Genomic DNA, 21,282 nt, shown 5'->3' with positions numbered 1-21,282 from the left:
CTTTTTTGTTAGAAATATTTCCTATAAGGTATAGAGCACAAAAACATCCCCTGCGTTTTATGCCTTTGAGTAATAACCAACCAGGAAACTAAAAAAAGAAAAGCAGGGGTAGGTGGGAGTAAGGAGGTGTGTTACTGATCAGTCAGCATCTCCTGAATGAAACTTGTACACATCCGGTAGTTGGTGAATGTGACAAATGCAGAGGTTGAAATGTTTTAGTGACAGAGCAGTGACTACTTCTCAGAACTATTTGTAGCAGTTTTTCATAGCTGAGAAAACTACTGGACAGATTGTGATGGAACCAGTATATTGACCATTTTGATTTCTCTGAATCCATGTCTTCAGAAAAGCTCATTTGATCTGGGGGTACTGCTGATAAGCTAAATTGCCCTGATTTAGCCAGAGCTTAGGTTAGCAAATATTTGGGAACACTCTGGCTTGAAATACACAACAAAAGGACCTTTGCCTTTTAAAAAGATCCTGAAGCATCCATATGTGATCAGACAGCCTGCCTTTTAAAAAAACTAAGTGAAACTGGGGGTTGTTTCTTGGTAGAGTGACTACTAACCCACTCATTTATCTAAATACTTTATATGCTCAGTTTTCATATATTGTACTTTACAACACTCTGTACTCCTGTTATGATGTCTTTTCCTTCCTACCTCTTCCATTATTTTAGGTTTCAGATGTATTTAAAACTAAGAGCACAGATTTGAGTCTTGATTATCCATTATCCAAAGGTTTAAGTTAAAATATTTATAAATCTCTACCACAAGAATCACTTCAGCTTTAATTCTTTGGAAAAATAAAAATTCTATGGGAAAAAAAACCAGAAATTTTTAAGCTCCTTTAGTTTTATACAGATTTAGATGTCTGAAACTAGTATAGATTGTTTTCTTGGTGAATAGATTACAGTAATTATTATTTATGTAAATTTAAAAAATACATTTAGTGCAATTCAGTTCCTGGAATTAGCCATGTATATTGATTAACTAAATGTACATCTTTTTAAACAAAGTTCTGTTTGGTGATTGACATGACCACTTTATGACTGACACACTTGATGATGTTCAAAAGTTTATTAGTGGCATAAAACTCAGCTAGTTTAGAATACTTCTGAGTTTCAAAATGAAAATGCACTATTTTAGCCTATGCTTTATCCTAATTCAGGGAATGGCTCCGTATCACAGAATTTTAATTTTCTGATTCTGATACCAAACACTCTTAGAATGTGACATGCATTCAGACACCAGCAAGAGTCCAATTAGCCCCAGATCACGAGACCACTCAGCAGTTTTAAATCATCTGGAATTTAATTCATGTTTTTCTAACTGCTCTTTGTTAAGTGAGATTTCCTAGTACTGTGAGAATAAACTGTTCAGCTGTCTCAGTCAGGAAAACTGAAGAAACGCAACCTGGCTAACTGTTCGGTCTCCTTGTCTTTACCACTGCAGTCTGCCTACGTCACGGGGAATCCTGTCATCATTGATGGAGGCTGGAGTTTGTGACTTCAGTCAGGGTCTCCCTGCTGGGAAGGCGGGACCTTCCTGACCACAGTGAACCTACTTACGAAGAAAACTCACCCATCCTCTCTTTCCAATTAACGGCAAATCAATGAAAATGAAACCTTTTGATGATGTCATTGTTCACAAGAATCTGAGTCTTTAAATACATTAATCTCTTTCTAGTCTGTTCTGAAATCATTGTAGTTTGGTGAGATAATGAACTCACTGCAAAAAGAATATTTTAAGAATAAGCCTCAGTTTGTAAGCATGTAAAAATTAAAATGTGAATATGAAGAAAAATAGTTGTTTTTTTTTAAACAGTATTCATTTCTATTTTATTTCTATTTCCCAACATTCAGATATTTTTGTACAGTTCTGCATTGATCTCTATGTGAGTACTCATTTTAAAATTTTACACCATTATAAATGAACAACACCAAAGGTATAAAGGAGTTTGGCCTCAGTAACCAACACTTAGAGGGTTTTAGGTTCAGGACTACATATTGCTGATCTGTTATGTAAAAGAAAAATAATCATAGATATTTATACTTAATGGATGCCATCACTTTTCTTAGTTCTTTTTTTAGTCTAACTAAAAAATCTTTATTAAAAAAAGTAATATTTGACATAGGCATAATAAACATATAGTTAACTAACACAGTATTTCCCGTTTGAGGGATATTTTTTAGATTAAGTATAGATTTCCTCACCAAATTCTGACATAGCAGATAAGAGAACATTAAACTTAGAAATAGTTTCTGGATGAATAAATAGAAATGAATTATATAACAAGAAACAAATAAAACTAAAGAAAATAAACATTTCAATATAAATCCATAGAAAATAATTCCATAACATACTACTAGGGAGAAGTTTTTTCTTGTTCTTTTAGAGTTTTATGTTTGTGCTTTATTTGTTGTTAGCTCAGAAGGCCAAATGATATGTATGATGCACCTACAGATCTCAGTAAATGAGCAGTAATTCTTAATCTTTTGTCTTATAACTGTAATATTAACAAGGACAATTTTGAAATGGACAATAACAGGTTAAATAAAGGTTAAAATTGTATGTATGAAGCAGAACATGCAGTTGATGAGGGTGAGTTAAACCTGAGAGCAAAGGATATTTTGACTAGCCTGCCTGAAGAGTCCACTGATGATAAGATTTGCTTTAGTGGTCTGGTCCAGGTATTCCACTACTGGAGCACGTATAGCTTGCTTTTTTTACTGAGACCCCAGGTCATCCAATTTATCTACGACTTTAGTTTTCTGCTTTGTAAAATTACAGAATTGTGCCAAATGACTTGGGTTTCTTTTGATGTAATGTAATCAGAATGTTATAACTTATTATCAAGTGAAGTAATGGAACACTGAAGCTTTTAAGTATGTTATGGACTATACTTAACGCTCTGAGTCAGTATACATATATATGTAAGCTATGAAAACATGAATTCTAAATAAATACATGATGAATACTACAAAACGGATTCTAAATATTAACAAATGCTCCCTCAGAATTTTTCTCAGAGATAACTATAAGCATGCATGCCTACTCAGTTGTTAAGGCCTGTCCAATTCTTTGTGACCCCATGGACTGCAGCCTGCCAGGCTCCTCTGTCCATGGGATTTCTGGGGCAAGAACACTGGAGTGGTTGCCAGACCCTCCTCCAGGGGATCGCCCCCACCCAGGGATCGAACCTGTGTCTCCTGCATTGCAGGCAGATTCTTTACCACTGCGCCACCAGGGAAACTCACAACTGTAAACTATAGAACATTATAAACAATAAAAAAGCAAAAACTAGTCCAAAAGTTCAATGTTCTCCAAAGCTGTGCTAATCAAATTGGGTGACACATCAATGATCATGCAATTGAAAGAAAAGGAAAAATACATTTCATTCCTGTGCTAAGAGGAAGCTGGGTGTCACAGGAAACTTTTGCAAGCTTTCAGAGAGTAAGAGTTCGTTTAGGAATATAGTCACTTTAGATGCTTATTAGATGGAATCTAGATTCATCCCTCTCTCCGTAAGTGAGCGCCTAAGAAAGGAGAATGAATGATTTCTGGCTGTTGGAGACTAAAATTGGCCGTTGCTTAAAGGAGTGAAAAACGGGTAAGACGAATTTATTTCTGAAAGAAATAAAAATTACCCTGAAAGCGGCACAGGCGCACATATACACAATTAGGTGAAAGAGAAGGGGGAGGAAAAGATAAAGGAAAGGAAGACACGGAAATAGAAGGTAGAATTAAATGGATGCTAATTTGGAACGTAAAAATCTAAAACAACACAGCAAGAAGGGCAAGTGTTAAGCCATAAAAAGGGAGAGGACAAGTCTTTCATTCACTTAATCGGTCATCTAAACCGAGGTCCACCCGCCCCACCTGAGAAGACACTTCTAAACAACACAACTAAAAAGGTGGAGTGAAAATCCAGAATGTAGATGTGAATGTTAAGCCAGCAATAGGTTGCGCGGGCCGCACTCCCGACTCTGCGAACGGCAGCGCTGCGCGTCCTAGCCCAGGAGCTCGTCATCGTCGGGGTCGACGCACGCTGGGCCGCCAACCCGTGGCTTCCCAGGGAGAGGCGATCGCCGGGTCTCCAGGGGCCAGCCAGGCCGCCAAACGCACGGCGCCGCTCCTGGGTCCCGGCGGATGGACTTGCGGTTCTCCGAAGCCAGAGCAAAGCCGTGCATCCGCGCCCGGCGGCCCCAAACCCGCGGAGGACGCCTGGAGTGGCCGCTCCTGAACCCCAACCCCAGCGGGCTCCCAGCCGGGTCCACCCAGCCAGTGCCCGGCCTCGTTCCCGGGACCGCCCTCGCCACCGGCGGGGCGGGCGTGGGTGGGCGGGGCCGCGCGCCCCTCTATCTGAAATAACTGCAGCCTCCGGCGCCGCCTGGGGCTATGCGCCACCGGGAAAGCCGCTCCACCCGGCTCCCCCGCAGACCTGAGAGCCCCTTTTCTAATCTGCCGGGCTGAGCCGAGTGCCGGAGCCGGAGAGCTCGAGGTGAGTACCCCCTGGAGGAGGGCAGTGAGTGTAAATTAAAGCGGCGTCGCGGCTGCAGCTTTGTGCGAGGCCGAGCGCCCAGCGCCTTCTGATTGTATGCGGCGTGGAGGCTCCTGGCTGGCTGGCTGGCTGGCTGTGTGTGTCTGTCTACCGTTGTTGTTATTGGAGTAAGTTTTTCTTGTTTGTTTTTGTTCTCAGATCCACCAGACGTTGTCGGGAGTGCTAACCTAGGTTAGCCTCCCTGATGTGCTGAGACTAATCAGATCCTGCTGATTGGGGAATATAAATAAGCCCCTGCTCGGAGCTCACGCTGAGTCTGTGGCTGTATTTTACTTATCAGGCATCAGTTTCTCATGGCATCCTTGTAATCTCACGCTGGACTCTGGTGTGTTTTGTTGCCCCAAAAGACTAATAGCGGGAAGACACCACTAACTTGAGCATCCCATCGAGAAATCCAGAACGCCAGTGGACAGAGACAGAGCAAGTACCTTGCTTAGCCAGATCTACCTCTGTTTACTTTGAAAGACGAAAACCCCCTTTCCCCATGCCTCTGTAGCGGTACCGCCTCCTGATACTATCGCTGCTATACTGTAGCTCATGAAATTCTGGTTTACTGTTTCTATTAGTGAGTCAAGAGTAAAATTTCAATTCAGCAAATGCCTGTGCATCTTCTCTGGGCCGAGCAGACCTGGGGACAGGAGATACAAATATGAATTAAATACAGTTTCTGCCATTCAGGAGCTCAAAATCCAATGGGTCAGAATATACAGGAATATATAATATTAAGAATATACACTATACTTAATATAACAATTAAATTAGGTAGTGTGATTTACCCTGTACCTAATGATGTAAATAAAATGACCCGTTCACATATTTTTTAGCGTAAGGTCTTTAGAATTACAGCCCTATTTACTAGATTTTTGCTTTTGGGGGGTTTCCATAGAAGGTATGATAGGGTAAGTGGGGACAAGTCAGTGGTGGAGGTCTGATTCCTGGGGCCTACACAGAAAGCTGCTGTGCTGGGTATGGAGGTTTGGTGCTTGCATTCATTCCTACCTGCTGCTAGCGTTCTTTCCTGTACAGGAGAAACTGGAAAGCTGAAAACATTTCTCAGACTCTGGTCCATTTAGAGTTCTGGATGTGAATTAGACTTCTGGATGGCTTGTCTGAGATCTCGGAGGCAGAGATGAGACAGAGACTGTCTCCCTGATATTTTTTTGGCTCTTTTCTGTTGGCACGGAAGGTGCACGAGATGCTGGTGTCCAGTTTCCAGAACTGTGGGTGTAGGGACGGACTTAGAGTAACCAGTCTCAGCATGCCATATTGAATCATCAGCTTTCTGGCTATCAGGAGGCAGTGCGGGGAGACAGAAAACAGATTCTGAGTTCCTTGCCCAGATAAGCTTCCAGATCCCAGCTTCTCAGGGGTCAAAGCTGCAGTGTGTTCTTGAACTCGACAGTTTCTCCTGATTGTGGCAAAAATAGCGTATTCCCCAGTGCCTCATCCACTGGTGTTCTAGAAGTTGCTCCTGGAGGCCCAGCCAAGACCCTGCACTCGTAGCCCTTTCAACAATCTCTAGCCTTTCGCCAAGTCACCTAATTCTTTCTATAAAATCTCTTTTGGCTTAAAATAACTTTGCATGGTTTCTGTTTTCCGCTCAATGCATAATATGTTTGCTATGTAGCCTCCAAAAGTCACCCGAACCTAATCTCTTCAGTTTCTTTAGATGGGGAATGAAACCATGAGATGAGATTCAGGGGCTGACAGTGATTTGAATGCCTTCAGTTGGACCCTGTTCTCTCTCGTTTCTACAGAGCCCCACATCGAGTTGGCCCCTGAAGGAACTTGAGTTTGTTACCCATAGAACAGACTATCTCTGAAGTCTCTTATTTGACAAGTATAAGGTAAAACATTTCTTCATTTAAAACATTCTCAGAGTATGTTATGTAACAAGAGATTGCTCACTATCTGGTTCATTAGTTCTGTTTTTTTGTTTGTTTATACGAAGATTATTTTATTTTATATTTATTTGTCAGACTGTGCCGGGTCTTAGTTGAGACATGCTGGATCTTTAGTTGCGGTATGCTAACTCCTAATTGCTGCATGTGGGGTGTAGTTCCCTGACCAGGTATCAAACCTAGGCCCCCTACAATGGCAGCGTGTGGAGTCTTAGCCACCTGACCACCAGGGAAGTCCCCTCTAGTCCTGTTGATAATTGGGAGACCACTGGTTCTTGGGTCATAGCAAACACTCTCTTCCAACAACACAAGAGAAGACTCTACACGTGGATAACTGGACATGGAACAACAGACTGGTTCCAAATAGGAAAAGAAGTATGTCAAGGCTGTATATTATCACCCTGCTTATTTAACTTATATGCAGAGTACATCATGAGAAGCGCTGGGCTGGAAGAAACACAAGCTGGAATCAAGATTGCCGGGATAAATATCAATAACCTCAGATGTGCAGATGATACCACCCTTATGGCAGAAAGTGAAGAGGAACTCAAAAACCTCTTGATGAAAGTAAAAGAGGAGAGTGAAAAAGTTGGCTTAAAGCTCAACATTCAAAAAACGAAGATCATGGCATCCGGTCCCATCACTTCATGGCAAATAGATGGGAAAACAGTAGAAACAGTGTCAGACTTTATTTTTGGGGGCTCCAAAATCACTGCAGATGGTGACTGCAGCCATGAAATTAAAAGACGCTTACTCCTTGGAAGGAAAGTTATGACCAACCTAGATAGCATATTCAAAAGCAGAAACATTACTTTGCCAACAAAGACCCGTCTAGTGAAGGCTATGGTTTTTCCAGTGGTCATGCATGGATGTGAGAGTTGGACTGTGAAGAAAGCTGAGCACTGAAGAATTGATGCTTTTGAACTGTGGTGTTGGAGAAGACTCTTGAGAGTCCCTTGGACTGCAAGGAGATCCAACCAGTCCATTCTGAAGGAGATCAGCCCTGGGTGTTTTTTGGAAGGACTGATGCTAAAGCTGAAACTCCAGTACTTTGGGCACTTCATGCGAAGAGTTGACTCATTGGAAAAGATGCTGATGCTGGGAGGGATTGAGGGCAGGAGGAGAAGGGGACGACAGAGGATGAGATGGCTGGATGGCATCACCGACTCGATGGACGTGAGTTTGAATTCCAGGAGTTGGTGATGGACAGGGAGGCCTGGCGTGCTGTGATTCATGGGGTCGCAAAGAGTCAGACACAACTGAGCGACTGCACTGGTTCTTGGTTGGCGCACAAACCCTAATGATAGATTTTTCCTCTGGGGGCAAAGAATTTACATCTTTGGTCACATAAAGCATAGGAAGATGGTGTGCGGGGACATGGAGCTACCTGTATATGCACTTGTGTAATGAGGGAGCATTCTTTGTAGTCATGGGTGATGCATGCTAAGGAGGGTGCAATTGTGGTTAAGTTCTGAAGAGCTTTTAACAGCCTTATAGAGAGCTGTTAGGGCTTCCCAGGTGGCGCTAGTGGTAAAGAACCCACCTGCCAATGCAGGAGAGGTAAGAGACTATGGTTCAATCCCTGGATCTAGAAGATCCCCTGGAGGAAGGCATGACAACCCACTCCAGTATTCTGGCCTAGAAAATCCCATGGACAGAGGAGCCTGGCAGGCTACAGTCCATAGGGTCACAAAGAGTCAGACATGACTGAAACGTCTTGGTACGCATGCGTGCATAAAGCTATTAGGTATATCTGGCCAATACAAATGAAAGCTCTTTGTGGTATTTTTTAGGAATCTATTATTTATGTTTCTGTAGTTCACAAGGAGGAATGAAACGTGTGAGTTTACTAGTGTCTTTTATCTGTGCTCTTCAGCACGGCACATGTGTGCTGCTTTCCTATAAGATTATAGGAAAATCTTATAAAAGAAAGATAAAGTACTGGGGGAGTTTGGGGGAACTCCATGATGTACTTAGTACTGGTTTAAGATTTTCTGTGACATAGGCATTGTCACTATTTTGCAGATGAAGAAAATGATCCAGATTGACTGAGTAACTTGCCCCAAATAGCCCAATTAGGAGGATTCACTAATTCACACAAGGATTCACATTCAGGGCTTTCATGTCCATTTTCCTCTGACCACTCTATATTTTGCATATTATGCTCATTATGCTCATGTTGGCATTGGTGTGCACAAACTTCCCCATATATAATTTTCTTTTCATCCCTTATCCTTTAATCATGTGTTTCCTCTGCCTATGATGGTCTTTATTTTCTTTACGAGATTAAGTCATTTTTCAAGGCTTGATTCAGGTATGAGCCAAGCAGGGCAGTATCTCCTCTCCCCTGTTTAACTCTATGCCTGCACGTCTTACGTTATAATTAAATGACCTTAAGGTGGCACTCACTGCTGTAACAGATAATCTCAAAAACCTCAGTAACTTAACACAGTAGAAACTTAATTCTTACTCATATAAAATCTAACCAGGTGTTCAGCTGGTGGCCTTCTACTCAGTGATTCAGGAACTCTAACTCTTTTTATATTATGGCTTTACAATCCCCTAAGGCCTTGGAGTCCTTAGTTTCTAGGAAATGGACAGGAAAAGAGAGAACATGTGGAGGATTACATGGGAAATTTCTTGCAGCAATAGAAGTACAATACATCATTGATGCCCATATCCCCTTGCCAGACTCGGGGACTTGCCAAACTGACCTGCAAGGGAGGCTGGGAAATGTCAGCTATCTGTGTGCCCAGGCAGCAGAGGAAACAGGTTTGGTGAGCACATAGCAATCTTTGTCCCTTTCTTAAGAAGAAGAGACTGCATCTAAGTCATCTTTATATCTCTGTGCTTTACACACCATAGAGACCCAGTGAAAGTCTGATGAACTTCACTCATTGTGAAAAGATGGGGTTGCTTAACCCATGTGCCTAAAATCAAAACTTACCACACTCCATTATGGTTGCCTAGGAAATGAATTGTCATTCTCTGACGAGGTAGCAACCTTTGAGTATAGGAACAATTTACATTTCAAATCCCCAAAACAAGGACTAGAACACAATAAGAGCTTAATAAATGTTTGTTGAATGAATGAATGAGTCCTCAGGGCAAAAAAGGGACAGAGTTAGTCTATATGAAGTTAGGAAATACTGATCAAGAAGGTGACATTTGAGTTATGAGAATAACTAGTAGAACTTCACCAAGTAGAGAAAGTAAAATTGAAACCTTAGACAGCGATGGTAGTGGTGTTTTTGTTGCTCTTGTTTTATTTACTTCATGAGTAGAAGTTTAGAAAACAATCAAATGTTTGTAAACCTAACTTTTTAAAATTCAGTATTCAAATGTTACAACTAAACTTCAGGCATAGGACAGAAAAAAATATATAAAATGATAAGCTATGTAATCTCTAATGACAAAAAAAATGGTGCTAAAAAACTTGGCTCTGATTTTTAGCTATTGAAATGTTGTTTTCTAGATTTTTTTTGAGAAATTTCAATAATACAAAGGCAGTGCTTGTCCTCTATGAAGATCAAGAAGGCAGGGAGACATGTATAGGCCAAAGGTTCCCCATCACTGCTCCTTCCTGAGCTTCTCAAAGCTGGCTCTGCGACAGTCACCTGTTGTATTGGTTAGGATGCTTTGGGCTAAGTATCAGGATATTCAGCCAAAGCTGTCTTCAAAAATACCAGCTTCTTTTCTCATATGATGAGATATATGAAGGTAAGTGGATCCAGGGTTTGTAGCACATGGATATCAGGATCCAGGTTGCTTTCTATGAGCTCAGTCAGTTCAGTTCAGTTGCTCAGTCATGTCCAACTCTTTGCGACCCCATGGACTGCAGCACACCAGACTTGCCTGTCCATCACCAACTCTTGGAGTTTGCTCAAATTCATGTCCTTCCACTGGGTGATGCCAGCCAACCATCTCATCCTCTGTCATCCCCTTCTCCTCCCGCCTTCAATCTTTTCCAACATCAGGGTCTTTTCCAATAAGTCATTTCTTCACATCAGGTGGCCAAAGTGTTGGAGCTTCAGCTTCAACATCAGTCCTTCCAATGAATATTCAGTACTGATTTCCTTTAGGATGGACTGGTTGGATCTCCTTGCTGTCCAAGAGACTCTCAAGAGTCTTCTCCAACACCACAGTTTAAAAGCATCAGTTCTTTGACATTCAGCTTTCTTTGTGGTCCAACTCTCACATCCACACATGACTACTGGAAAAACGATAGCTTTGTCTATACAGACCTTTGTTGGTAAAGTAATGTCTCTGTTTTTTAATATGCTGTCTAGCTTTGTCATAGCTTTTCTTCCAAGGAGTAAGCGTCTTTTAGTTTCATGGCTGCAGTCACCATCTGCAGTGATTTTGGAGCCCCAAAAAACTAAGTCTGTCACTGTTTCCATTGTTTCCCTATCTATTTGCCATGAAGTGATGGGACCGGATGCCATGATCTTAGTTTTCTGAATGTTCAGTTTTAAGCCAGCTTTTTCACTCTCCTCTTTCACTTTCATCAAAAGGCTCGTTAGTTCCTCTTCACTTTCTGCCATAAGGGTGGTGTCATCTGCATATCTGAGGTTATTGATGTTTCTCCCGGCAATCTTGATACCAGCTTGTGCTTCATCCAGTCCAGCATTTCTCGTGATGTACTCTGCATATAAGTTAAATAAGCAGGGTGACAATGTATAGCCTTGATGTACTCCTTTCCCAATTTGGAACCAGTCCGTTGTTACATGTCTGGTTAATTGTTGCTTCTTGACCTGCATACAGATTTCTCAGGAGGCAGGTCAGGTGGTCTGGTATTCCCATCTCTTTCAGAATGTTCTACAGTTTATTGTGAGCCACACAGTCAAAGGCTTTAGCAAAGTCAATGAAGCAGTAGATGTTTTCCAGAATTCTCTTGCTTTTTCTGTGATCCAATAGATGTTGGCAATTTGATCTCTACCTTTTCTAAATCCAACTCGAACATCTGGAAGTTCTCAGTACTGTTCAAGCCTAGCTTGGAGAATTTTGAGCATCACTTTGCTAGCATGTGAGATGAGTGCAATTGTGTGGTAGTTTGAGCATTGTTTAGCATTGCTTTTCTTTGGGATTGGAATGAAAACTGACCTTTTCCAGCCCTGTGGCCACTGCTGAACTAATCTTGACTTTTTCTTCATGGGTAAATCATGGCTGCTAAAATTCCAAGAAACATAGTCCCCCATCCACAGCTTCATCCTGCCCCTTAACACACACACACACACACGACAAGACAAAAGGAGAAAGGCGTTCTTCCCTGGCCTCTCTGCCTTTATATCAGGAAGGAGACTCTTATCCAATAGTCCCCAACAGCCTTGCCCACAACTTTCATTGGTAAGAAATGAATCATACTCTGTCCTAAACCAACAGCTGGCAAAGAGGCCTGATGTAACAGGCTGATTTAGACCAGTCATAATTTATTCCTAGGGTGGGGAAGGGATCCACAGGCATACCTGAGCAGTGGCTCTTAGGTAAGTGATAAGTCATGTTGCCACACTTGGGGAGATTAGCGTCTGGAGATTTTTATTTTAGTAAGCCTAAAAGTAATATTTTAAACTTTCAATTAAATATATTTGCCCTTGGGTGGAAGAATTTTTTAAAAACAGCAGCAGATATCAGATTCCTTCTTCCCCAAGGATAATTTCCCTTTATTCCTTATCAGAAGTAATAACATTATTTCATGATGTTTCAGTCAAGTCACCCTATCAGTTAACCAAACAGAATAGTAGCTGTTTTCCTTTGATAAATTGGTCTATGTGGTTAGCACACTTAATACTTTCTCTTTTTTTTCCTTTGTATCAGTCTTTTTTTAATTATTTTTTATTTTTTTTAATATAAATTTTTTATTTTAATTGGAGGCTAATTACTTTACAACATTGTATTGGTTTTGCCATAATAAGGGAGTTCTTATTCAAGGAGATATTCGCAGTCTTTTCAGTAATTGGCAACGACATTTTAAGCCCTTCTTTTCACTTGATCTGAGCTTCTTACTGATGAGAAATGAACATTAGATCAAAGCTGGTTAGCAGAGTCCAGAAATTAGAAAGTTTCGATATGTTCTACATGGAAATACTGTATGAGATGGAGACTCTATACTTTTAACACATAAATGGGTGGAACACCAAAGGTAGATTTTTATGATAATCATTATAGAGTACTTAGTGAATAGAAATACTTTTTCAAATGCATGAATACAACATATAGAGTACTCCAGCAGTATATGTAGATTCTTAACATAATGTTGGCCTGTCCATACCGCAGACAGAAAATAACAAGAACAACCAGTCTTTATCCATGTAATGATTTTTCAGCAGTAATTCAGTTGATAGCAGTAAGAGTATTTTATTTGAGCATGAACCTATGGACATTTGCAAGTTGAAAGCTCTTTTATTTTTTCTGAAATATTATAGAAAGTACTTCTAAACATTTATATTAACACGATAACCTGAAAAAAAGACCGATTTAACAAACCTCTTTGTGTATACGAAAGTGTATTTTCAGAGTGGCTTTCAAAGTGTGCTTCACTTGCCAGGAAGAACCAGGGGGAAAGGACAGAGCTCCTTCAACTCCACTTTTATCTATCCCATTTATTGGACTTCAGGATAAAGTTTCATTTGATAAAGGATCTCTGACCTCAAAAATACTTGAAAACTGCTGTAGAGGATTCTAGGCAGTTTCCTCATCTTCTTTGAAAACTGCAGAAACAAAAAAATTACCTTATATTGTGGCAGGTGGGATTAAGTTACCTAAAATCAAATGACCAGATTCTATCTATGAAACATATTATTACCAAGGGAAGTTGTACCATTTTCTTTTCTCTAAAGCTCTAAGAATTGCACAAATTCTTTTTGAAATGTGTTTTAAATTGCATTTTAAAATCTTATTGTAAAAATACAATAAAGAAGCAGAATAAAAATTAAATTCCAACAATTCCATTTCCTTCCCCAAAGGCAACTACTGTTAACAGACAGTGCTGTTCATATTCTTGATCTACTATTCTTAATCTTCAGTTTCCTCTCAAGTTTGGAGGAACAACTAAAGATGTTGTTCCTTTGAAATCCACAGTTCTGTAATTTTGGTGGCATATGGGCCTACTACTGGAAAATAAAGCTCAAAGTAAACTAACATAATTTCTGAGTATGTGCATCAGTCCTGGAGGAAATTCTGTATACTGGGAATGCTAAAGAGAGGGCTTCCCTGATGGCTCAGATGGTAACAAATCTGCCTGCAGTGTAGGAGGCCTGGAGTTTGAAGTTGGGAAGATCCCCTGGAGAAGGGGCTAGATACCCCACCAGTATTCATGCCTGTAGAATCCCATGGACCGAGAAGCCTGGTGAGCTACAGTGCATGGGATTACAAAGAACTGGACACGACTGAGCAGCTAACACTTTCACTTTCTAAAGAGAGACATGAGTAGCCAATAGCCTTTGCATGTGTTTTTAGAAAATACTTTCACCTGCTAACCTACAAATAAGTGGGCAGTCACAGTGCTCTTAACAGTCATGACCTTGGGCTTAGGGCATGCCTCATTCTTCTACTGAAATCTGTATTTGAGAAAAAGTTGATTAACATTTTTTACCGAGTTTATGAAATTTATAAAATTTTACCATTTGATGAAAAATGTATGTTTTTCTAGTATGGTTTACAGATTGTGTATCAGTCTGAATAAAGCAAAATCCTAATTGAGAAACAGAAAAAAAATGTGTTTTTCTGTGTGTGGGACCTTTTAGTATTTATCTAAAGTGTACCTTGCCTTTCTAGTTCTCACTGTGATTCTGTGATATACAAAAATCTCTCAAAGCATCTCATTTGAACTGAATTTTTTAAATGGAAGTTCCTTAATTCTTAAAATCTTAAGGCATATTTAAGGGCAACTTGTCACCTGCCAGTTAACTGATCATTCAAAATATATAAACAATATTTGTCAAGAGAATAAAATAAAAGTTCTTATATTATTTATTTTGTTACCAATGGTGCAATTTAAATGGATTAGTAAAAAATTTGTTTGTAACATTTATAACATTGGAAAAAAGTAAAGCTGAACATAATATGATAGAACGTTGAAATATTTTTATTTACTTATAAAATGTGATTTCAAAGTTGTAATAAACTATGGGTATATATGAGTAGAATAATGCAGTGATTTGGTAGAAATGACATAGTCAGAGATATAGATTAAAGAACAATCGCATTTCACAAATTTTTATCGCTTTTCTGTGGAGCTTGGTAGATATTAGCTGTATTCATTAACGAAAATTATTTAGCTTCTCTAGGCTTTAATTTTCTTATTTAAATATGAAAGAGATCGGACAAGGTAATTTCCAAAGGCCTTTCCAACTTTTCTTATTCCATCAAACTATGAATGACTTTGAGTTACTTAGAAGCCATCTGCATATGTGCATGCTTAGGCACTTCAGTAGTGTCCGACTCTTTGTGACCCCATAGACTGTAGCCTGCCAAGCTCCTCTGTCCACGGGATTTTCCAGGCAAGAATACTGGATTAATTTGCCATTTCCTCCTCCAGGGAATCTTCCCAACCCGGGGATCAAACCCATGTCTCTTGAGGCTCCTGTATTGGCAGGTGGATTCTTTACCACTGAGCCATTTGGGAAGCCTTGAGAAGCCATCTTGTTTCTCCATATTTCCTCACTTAAAAATTTTTCCATTTCAGACTCCCAGCATCTCAGATGAATTCTAAATAGCTCTCTTGAAACTTCACTGGGCCCAAAGACTTTTAAAGACTTCCATGAACACAATTAAAAAAAAAAAAATAGTTAGGGGGACTTCCCTGGTGATCCAATGGCTAAGGCTCCACGCTCCCAATGCAGAGGGCCTGGGTTCCATCCCTGGTCTGGGAACTAGAATCCACATGCCACAACCAAGAGTTTGCATGCCTGCAGCTAAAGATCAAAAATCCCAAGTGCCATAGCTAAGACCCAGAGCAGCCAAATAAATAAATAAAATTAAAAAGAAATTAAGGTCCTTTAACAATTTCATTTAATTAGTATCATTAAAAAAGAAAACATTTCACTTAATTTTCTGAGTGCTGCTAAGTCACTTCAGTCGTGTCCAACTCTGTGCGACCCCATAGACGGCAGCCCACCAGGCTCTGCTGTCCCTGGGATTCTCAGGCAAGAACACTGGAGTGGGTTGCCATTTCCTTCTCCAGTGCATGAAAGTGAAAACTGAAAGTGAAGAATTTTCTGAGTAACGGATACTTATTTTATTAAATGATAAATTTTTATTTCTTTTAACATTATCTTTAAAGAAAACCCCTAAGCTGTACAGTATATTTTAATGCCTTTTAAAACAAAATATTTCCACATACATTTTTTTTCTTTTCATTTTCATGAAAATGTAAAATCATCTTTCTAATCACCTGTTAGTATACAGGGGCTCCTTCAAGGCCAATTCAGGTATGAAAATTTTTACTGAGAACTTAACTGGTGGCAAGTTTCAGAAACCCAGCTGGTAAGAAATTTATTGGCTCACCTAACTGAAAAGCAGCTGCTCCCAGATGCATCAACAGTGTGATTGTTAATTTAGAGCTTTCTCTTTTTTACTTTCCATAATAAGACCCTGCTTTGCCTTGTGGCTAGTTACTTCATACTTTAGAAGGCTTTTGTACCAAGGATTGTCATCAGCAAGTCTAGGCTTAGTAACCCCAACAGAAAGAAAGCTCTTAATGTCTCCAGTAAACACTCTAAATCCGACTCTCATTTGCCAGGTATGGGTCACATGTTCATGCCTGAACCTGTCAAGGTCACCAGAGAAGAGGTTCCCTCATTGGCCAAGCCTGTCCCCATTTCTGGAGCACTAGGGGAGCATGGGGATTGGGAAGGGTAGCATAACAGTCTCACATGAACCGAACAGAGAGGGAATAGAGGAGGCGCGGATTCCACAAGAGAAAATTAGTGTGCTCTTACCAAAAATGGTGGAGAAAGATGTGTGGCTGGCCAAAACTCTAAATATCCCCTATGGAAAAAATATTTATCCCCACATTTTATAGCATTTATATTACTGCTCAGGCATTGTTATGGAATTCTACTCATGAGAAAGGTGAAGAAATGGCGGTAGTGAGTGTTACACCCCCAATCAAGAAGTTGGCCTTGAAAGAAAGATGTTAAAAGCATGATCAAAGAAAGTCAATGGGATTATGTTGTCAGTTCTTCAAGATTGGGGAGACTTCGTTCTGCTTTAATAGGAAAAGCAAAAAGAATCTTAGAGATTTATGATAATTAGGAAGGAAGAGTATGAGTGGATAATAACCAGTACTGTTGAATGCCTACCATGTGCATGGTTGGAAGTACTCTTGTCTCCATTTTTTGGATAGGGAAGTCCTTACAAAGAGGCTAAGAAATTTGGTATATGAGGGAGCTGGACTTCAGACCCAGGTTTGTCCAAATCCAGAGCCAGTAGACCTCATTACTTACTATATTAGGGGCTCATTCTCAACAGAAGGTGAAGGCCAAGTGCCTTGGTTCAGGATACAGTGTCCTAACTCTCCAACCTCGTCTCCCCATTATTCACAGCTTCCCACCACATGCTTCAAGAGTTTTCCCTTACATTCCACTGGCATTTATGCCTCTGTGCCTTTAAAACAGGGGTTCTCTCAACTCACATTTTCCTGTCAAAATGCCATTCTTTCTCATTATGAATCTAAATTTTAAAGTATTTAAATTTTAAAAACTATATCTACATATATAATGTATCTTTTATATATGTGTATTTATTATATAAATATGGCAACCCACTCCAGCACTCTTGCCTGGAAAATCCTATGGATGGAGGAGCCTGGTAGGCTGCAGTCCATGGGGTCGCTAAGAGTCGGACATGACTGAAGCGATTTAGCAGCACAATTTGTTATATATAGTTTATGTTGTTATTTAGATTCTAAGTCATGTCCTGCCCTTTTGGAACCCCATGGACTGTAGCCCGCCAGGCTCCTCTGTCCATGGGATTCTCCTGGCAAGAATACTGGAATGGGTTGCCATTTCCTCCTCCAGGGGATCTTCCTGACTCAGGGATTGAATCCTCGTCTCCTGCATTGCAGGCAGATTCTTTACCACTGAGCCATCAGGGAAGCACTATATAATATATAATAAAAAATGAGACTGAAGCTTTTTGAGATGCCACTGTGACCAACATTGTGTTTTGTGAGGAAGAAAAATGGTGGTGATGGTTGTGATGGTGGAAAGAATATAATTTTCTTTGAAATTTTAAATGCAAACATCTTGCATTTTGTTAAACAGAGAATGAATCCTTGAGGCAGGTGTCCTGATTAATCCTTGGTCATGAATGTTGACCACATATTAGACACTTTCATGTGTATTGACTTAGATTTTCTCTTCTCTCACATAATTTTCTCTTTGGTTCTGTCAAAACTTATAGTTTGTACCTCTGTTATAATACTCATCATATTTGTTGCATTAGGAATAAGTTTTGTTAATAGAAAAAAGAAAACTTGACTGATAGTGGTACAATTACTCCAAAGCTTGGCAGTCCAAGACTGATGCAACAACTCATGATGTCATCAAGGAACCGGCTCCTCCTCATTTGTCTTCTATCCTGGGTATAGGAATTTCTGTTCTCATGGTTGAAAGATGGCTGTTGGCCCTCCAAGTAGTATATCGACATTCTGAGAAGGAGAAAGAAATATGAGAGGGCAAAGAGTAAACAATATCGTCCTCGAAAGGCCTTTTCATATTGTTTGGGAATGAAACTCCTCCCCAGGGACTCCCACTTATATCTCATTACATGGAAGTATGACACATGGGCACCTCTAGCTGCAGAAGTCGATAGGAATTGGAATATTTGGCTTTTCAGCCTATATAGCACGGGAGGCCAAGGGAGAAGAGATTGAAGTGAGTGTTTCTGAAACCAATTACAGGTCTGGCCTATCAGTTTTTTTAGTTACTTCATATAAGTGATTTGGGGAGGGGGGGTGTATTGTAAGTCTGTACAGAATAAAGGATGTGCTTTGGTAATATTTGCATGATCCAAGTGACTATCAAGAGACTATCCTAGCACTTCAGATCAGATCAGATCAGTCGCTCAGTCCTGTCCAACTCTTTTCGACCCCATGAATCGCAGCACGCCAGGCCTCCCTGTCCATCACCAACTCCCGGAGTTCACTCAGACTCACGTCCATCGAGTCGGTGATGCCATCCAGCCATCTCATCCTCTGTCGTCCCCTTCTCCTCCTGCCCCCAATCCCTCCCAGCATCAGAATCTTTTCCAATGAGTCAACTCTTCGCATTAGGTGGCCAAAATATTGGAGTTTCAGCTCTAGCATCATTCCTTCCAAAGAAATCCCAGGGCTGATCTTCTTCAGAATGGACTGGTTGGATCTCCTTGCAGTCCAAGGGACTCTCAAGAGTCTTCTCCAACACCACAGTTCAAAAGCATCAATTCTTCGGCGCTCAGCCTTCTTCACAGTCCAACTCTCACATCCATACATGACCACTGGAAAAACCATAGCCTTGACTAGATGGACCTTTGCTGGCAAAGTAATGTCTCTGCTTTTGAATATGCTATCTAGGTTGGTCATAACTTTCCTTCCAAGGAGTAAGCGTCTTTTAATTTCATGGCTGCAGTCACCATCTGTAGTGATTTTGGAGCCCCCAAAAATAAAGTCTGATACTGTTTCCACTGTTTCCCCATCTATTTCCCATGAAATGATGGGACCGGATGCCATGATCTTTGTTTTCTGAATGTTGAGCTTTAAGCCAACTTTTTCACTCTCCTCTTTCACTTTCATCAAGAGGCTTTTGAGTTCCTCTTCACTTTCTGCCATAAGGGTGGTATCATCTGCATATCTGAGGTTATTGACATTTCTCCCAGCAATCTTGATTCCAGCTTGTGTTTCTTCCAGTCCAGCGTTTCTCATGATGTACTCTGCATATAAGTTAAATAAACAGGGTGACAATATACAGCCTTGACAAACTCCTTTTCCTATTTGGAACCAGTCTGTTGTTCCATGTCCAGTCCTAACTGTTGCTTCCTGATCTGCATACAAATTTCTCAAGAGGCAGATCAGGTGGTCTGGTATTCCCATATCTTTAACAATTTTCCACAGTTGATTGTGATCCACACAGTCAAAGGCTTTGGCATAGTCAATAAAGCAAAAATAGATGCTTTTCTGGAACTCTCTTGCTTTTTCCATGATCCAGCAGATGTTGGCAATTTGATTTCTGGTTCCTCTGCCTTTTCTAAAACTAACTTGAACATCAGGAAGTTCACAGTTCACATATTGCTGAAGCCTGGCTTGGAGAATTTTGAGCATTACTTTACTAGAGTGTGAGATGAGTGCAATTGTGCGGTAGTTTGAGCATTCTTTGGCATTGCCTTTATTTGGGATTGAAATGAAAATGGACCTTTTCCAGTCCTGTGGCCACTGCTGAGTTTTCCAAATGTGCTGGCATATTGAGTGCAGCACCTTCACAGCATCATCTTTCAGGATTTGGAATAGCTCAACTGGAATGCCATCACCTCCACTAGCTTTGTTCATAGTGATGCTTTCTAAGGCCCACTTGACTTCACATTCCAGAATGTCTGGCTCTAGGTCAGTGATCACACCATCATGATTATCTGGGTCGTGAAGATCTTTTTTGTACAGTTCTTCTGTGTATTCTTGCCATCTCTTCTTAATATCTTCTGCTTCTGTTAGGTCCATACCATTTCTGTCCTTTATCGAGCCCATCTTTGCATCAAATGTTCCTTTGGTATCTCTGATTTTCTTGAAGAGATCCCTAGTCTTTCCCATTCTGTTGTTTTCCTCTATTTCTTTGCATTGATCGCTGAAGAAGGTTTTCTTATCTCTTCTTGCTATTCTTTGAAACTCTGCATTCAGATGTTTATATCTTTCCTTTTCTCCTTTGCTTTTCACTTCTCTTCTTTTCACAGCTATTTGTAAGGCCTCCCCAGACAGCCATTTTGCTTTTCTGTATTTCTTTTCCATGGGGATGGTCTTCATCCCTGTCTTCTGTACAATGTCATCAACCTCATTCCATAGTTCATCAGGCACTCTATCTATCAGATCTAGGCCCTTAAATCTATTTCTCACTTCCACTGTATAATCATAAGGGATTTGATTTAGGTCATACCGGAATGGTCTAGTGGTTTTCCCTACTTTCTTCAATTTAAGTCTGAATTTGGCAATAAGGAATTCATGGTGTGAGCCACAGTCAGCTCCTGGTCTTGTTTTTGCTGACTGTCTAGAGCTTCTGCATCTTTGGCTGCAAAGAATATAATCAATCTGATTTCGGTGTTGACCATCTGGTGATGTCCATATATAGAGTCTTCTCTTGTGTTGTTGGAAGAGGCTGTTTGTTATGACCAGTGCAAGTCCTAGCACTTATTAGTGTCTAAAACATTGTGACTGCTCCATCATGTGCTGTGGTTTTGTTTTTTTTTTGTTTTTTTGTTTGCTTTAATTTTGAAATAAGAGCTAAGCAGGAATTAGTGACTGTAGTTTCTCTGAATATAATGGAATCCATAGATTTCTCTTCAGTGCCTCATTTCCTTGTGTCAGTGTTGGAAAGCTACCTGCCCCTTTTCTGCTTCAAAATGACCCATTAGTGAGGAGAATATAACAGAAATATTACTAGGATTATTTGAAGTACAACTCAGAAAGCAGGTTGGGAAAGAAATCATATAAAAATATGATGGTGAACAAGGGCTTTTTCAAGAAAGGTAAAAAGGTAAGAATTAGGAAAATATATTGTAATCCAAAAAAACAAAATTCATTTGAAAGTTAAGAATAGTCTAACCTATTTTAGCCATTCATAAAGGGGAAATATAAGTA

General features: G+C 40.2%; 2 protein-coding genes across 9 annotated transcripts in view; both read left to right on the top strand.

Moving 5' to 3' along the window:
* BDH2 (3-hydroxybutyrate dehydrogenase 2) overlaps positions 1-2,984 on the top strand; it is a 28,608-nt gene extending 25,624 nt beyond the window's left edge. For all 4 annotated transcript variants that reach the window (XM_055587854.1, XM_055587853.1, XM_055587855.1 and 1 more), the window contains one exon: positions 1,455-2,984. In XM_055587854.1, the coding sequence (XP_055443829.1) occupies positions 1,455-1,508 (54 nt within the window). In that variant the 3' untranslated portion in view covers positions 1,509-2,984. The remainder of the gene's footprint in view (positions 1-1,454) is intronic.
* Positions 2,985-3,839: 855 nt separating this feature from the next.
* The window catches only part of SLC9B2 (solute carrier family 9 member B2), a 64,321-nt gene continuing 46,878 nt past the window's right edge, over positions 3,840-21,282 (top strand). For 2 of the 5 annotated variants that reach the window (XM_055587848.1, XM_055587840.1), the window contains exons 1-3: positions 3,842-4,503; positions 4,702-4,987; positions 6,321-6,410. The gene's annotated coding sequence lies outside the window, so the exon portion shown is untranslated. Of the gene's footprint in view, positions 4,504-4,565; positions 4,671-4,701; positions 4,988-6,320; positions 6,411-21,282 lie in introns of those variants that run through there. The other 3 variants (XM_055587844.1, XM_055587841.1, XM_055587842.1) reach the window with 3 other exon arrangements.

The sequence above is a fragment of the Bubalus kerabau genome, chromosome 7, assembly GCF_029407905.1.
Source record: "Bubalus kerabau isolate K-KA32 ecotype Philippines breed swamp buffalo chromosome 7, PCC_UOA_SB_1v2, whole genome shotgun sequence".
NCBI classification, from domain to species: Eukaryota; Metazoa; Chordata; class Mammalia; order Artiodactyla; family Bovidae; genus Bubalus; species Bubalus kerabau.
The sequence above is the reverse complement of the archived record's forward strand: the minus strand, read 5'-3'. Positions and strand labels throughout refer to the sequence as shown.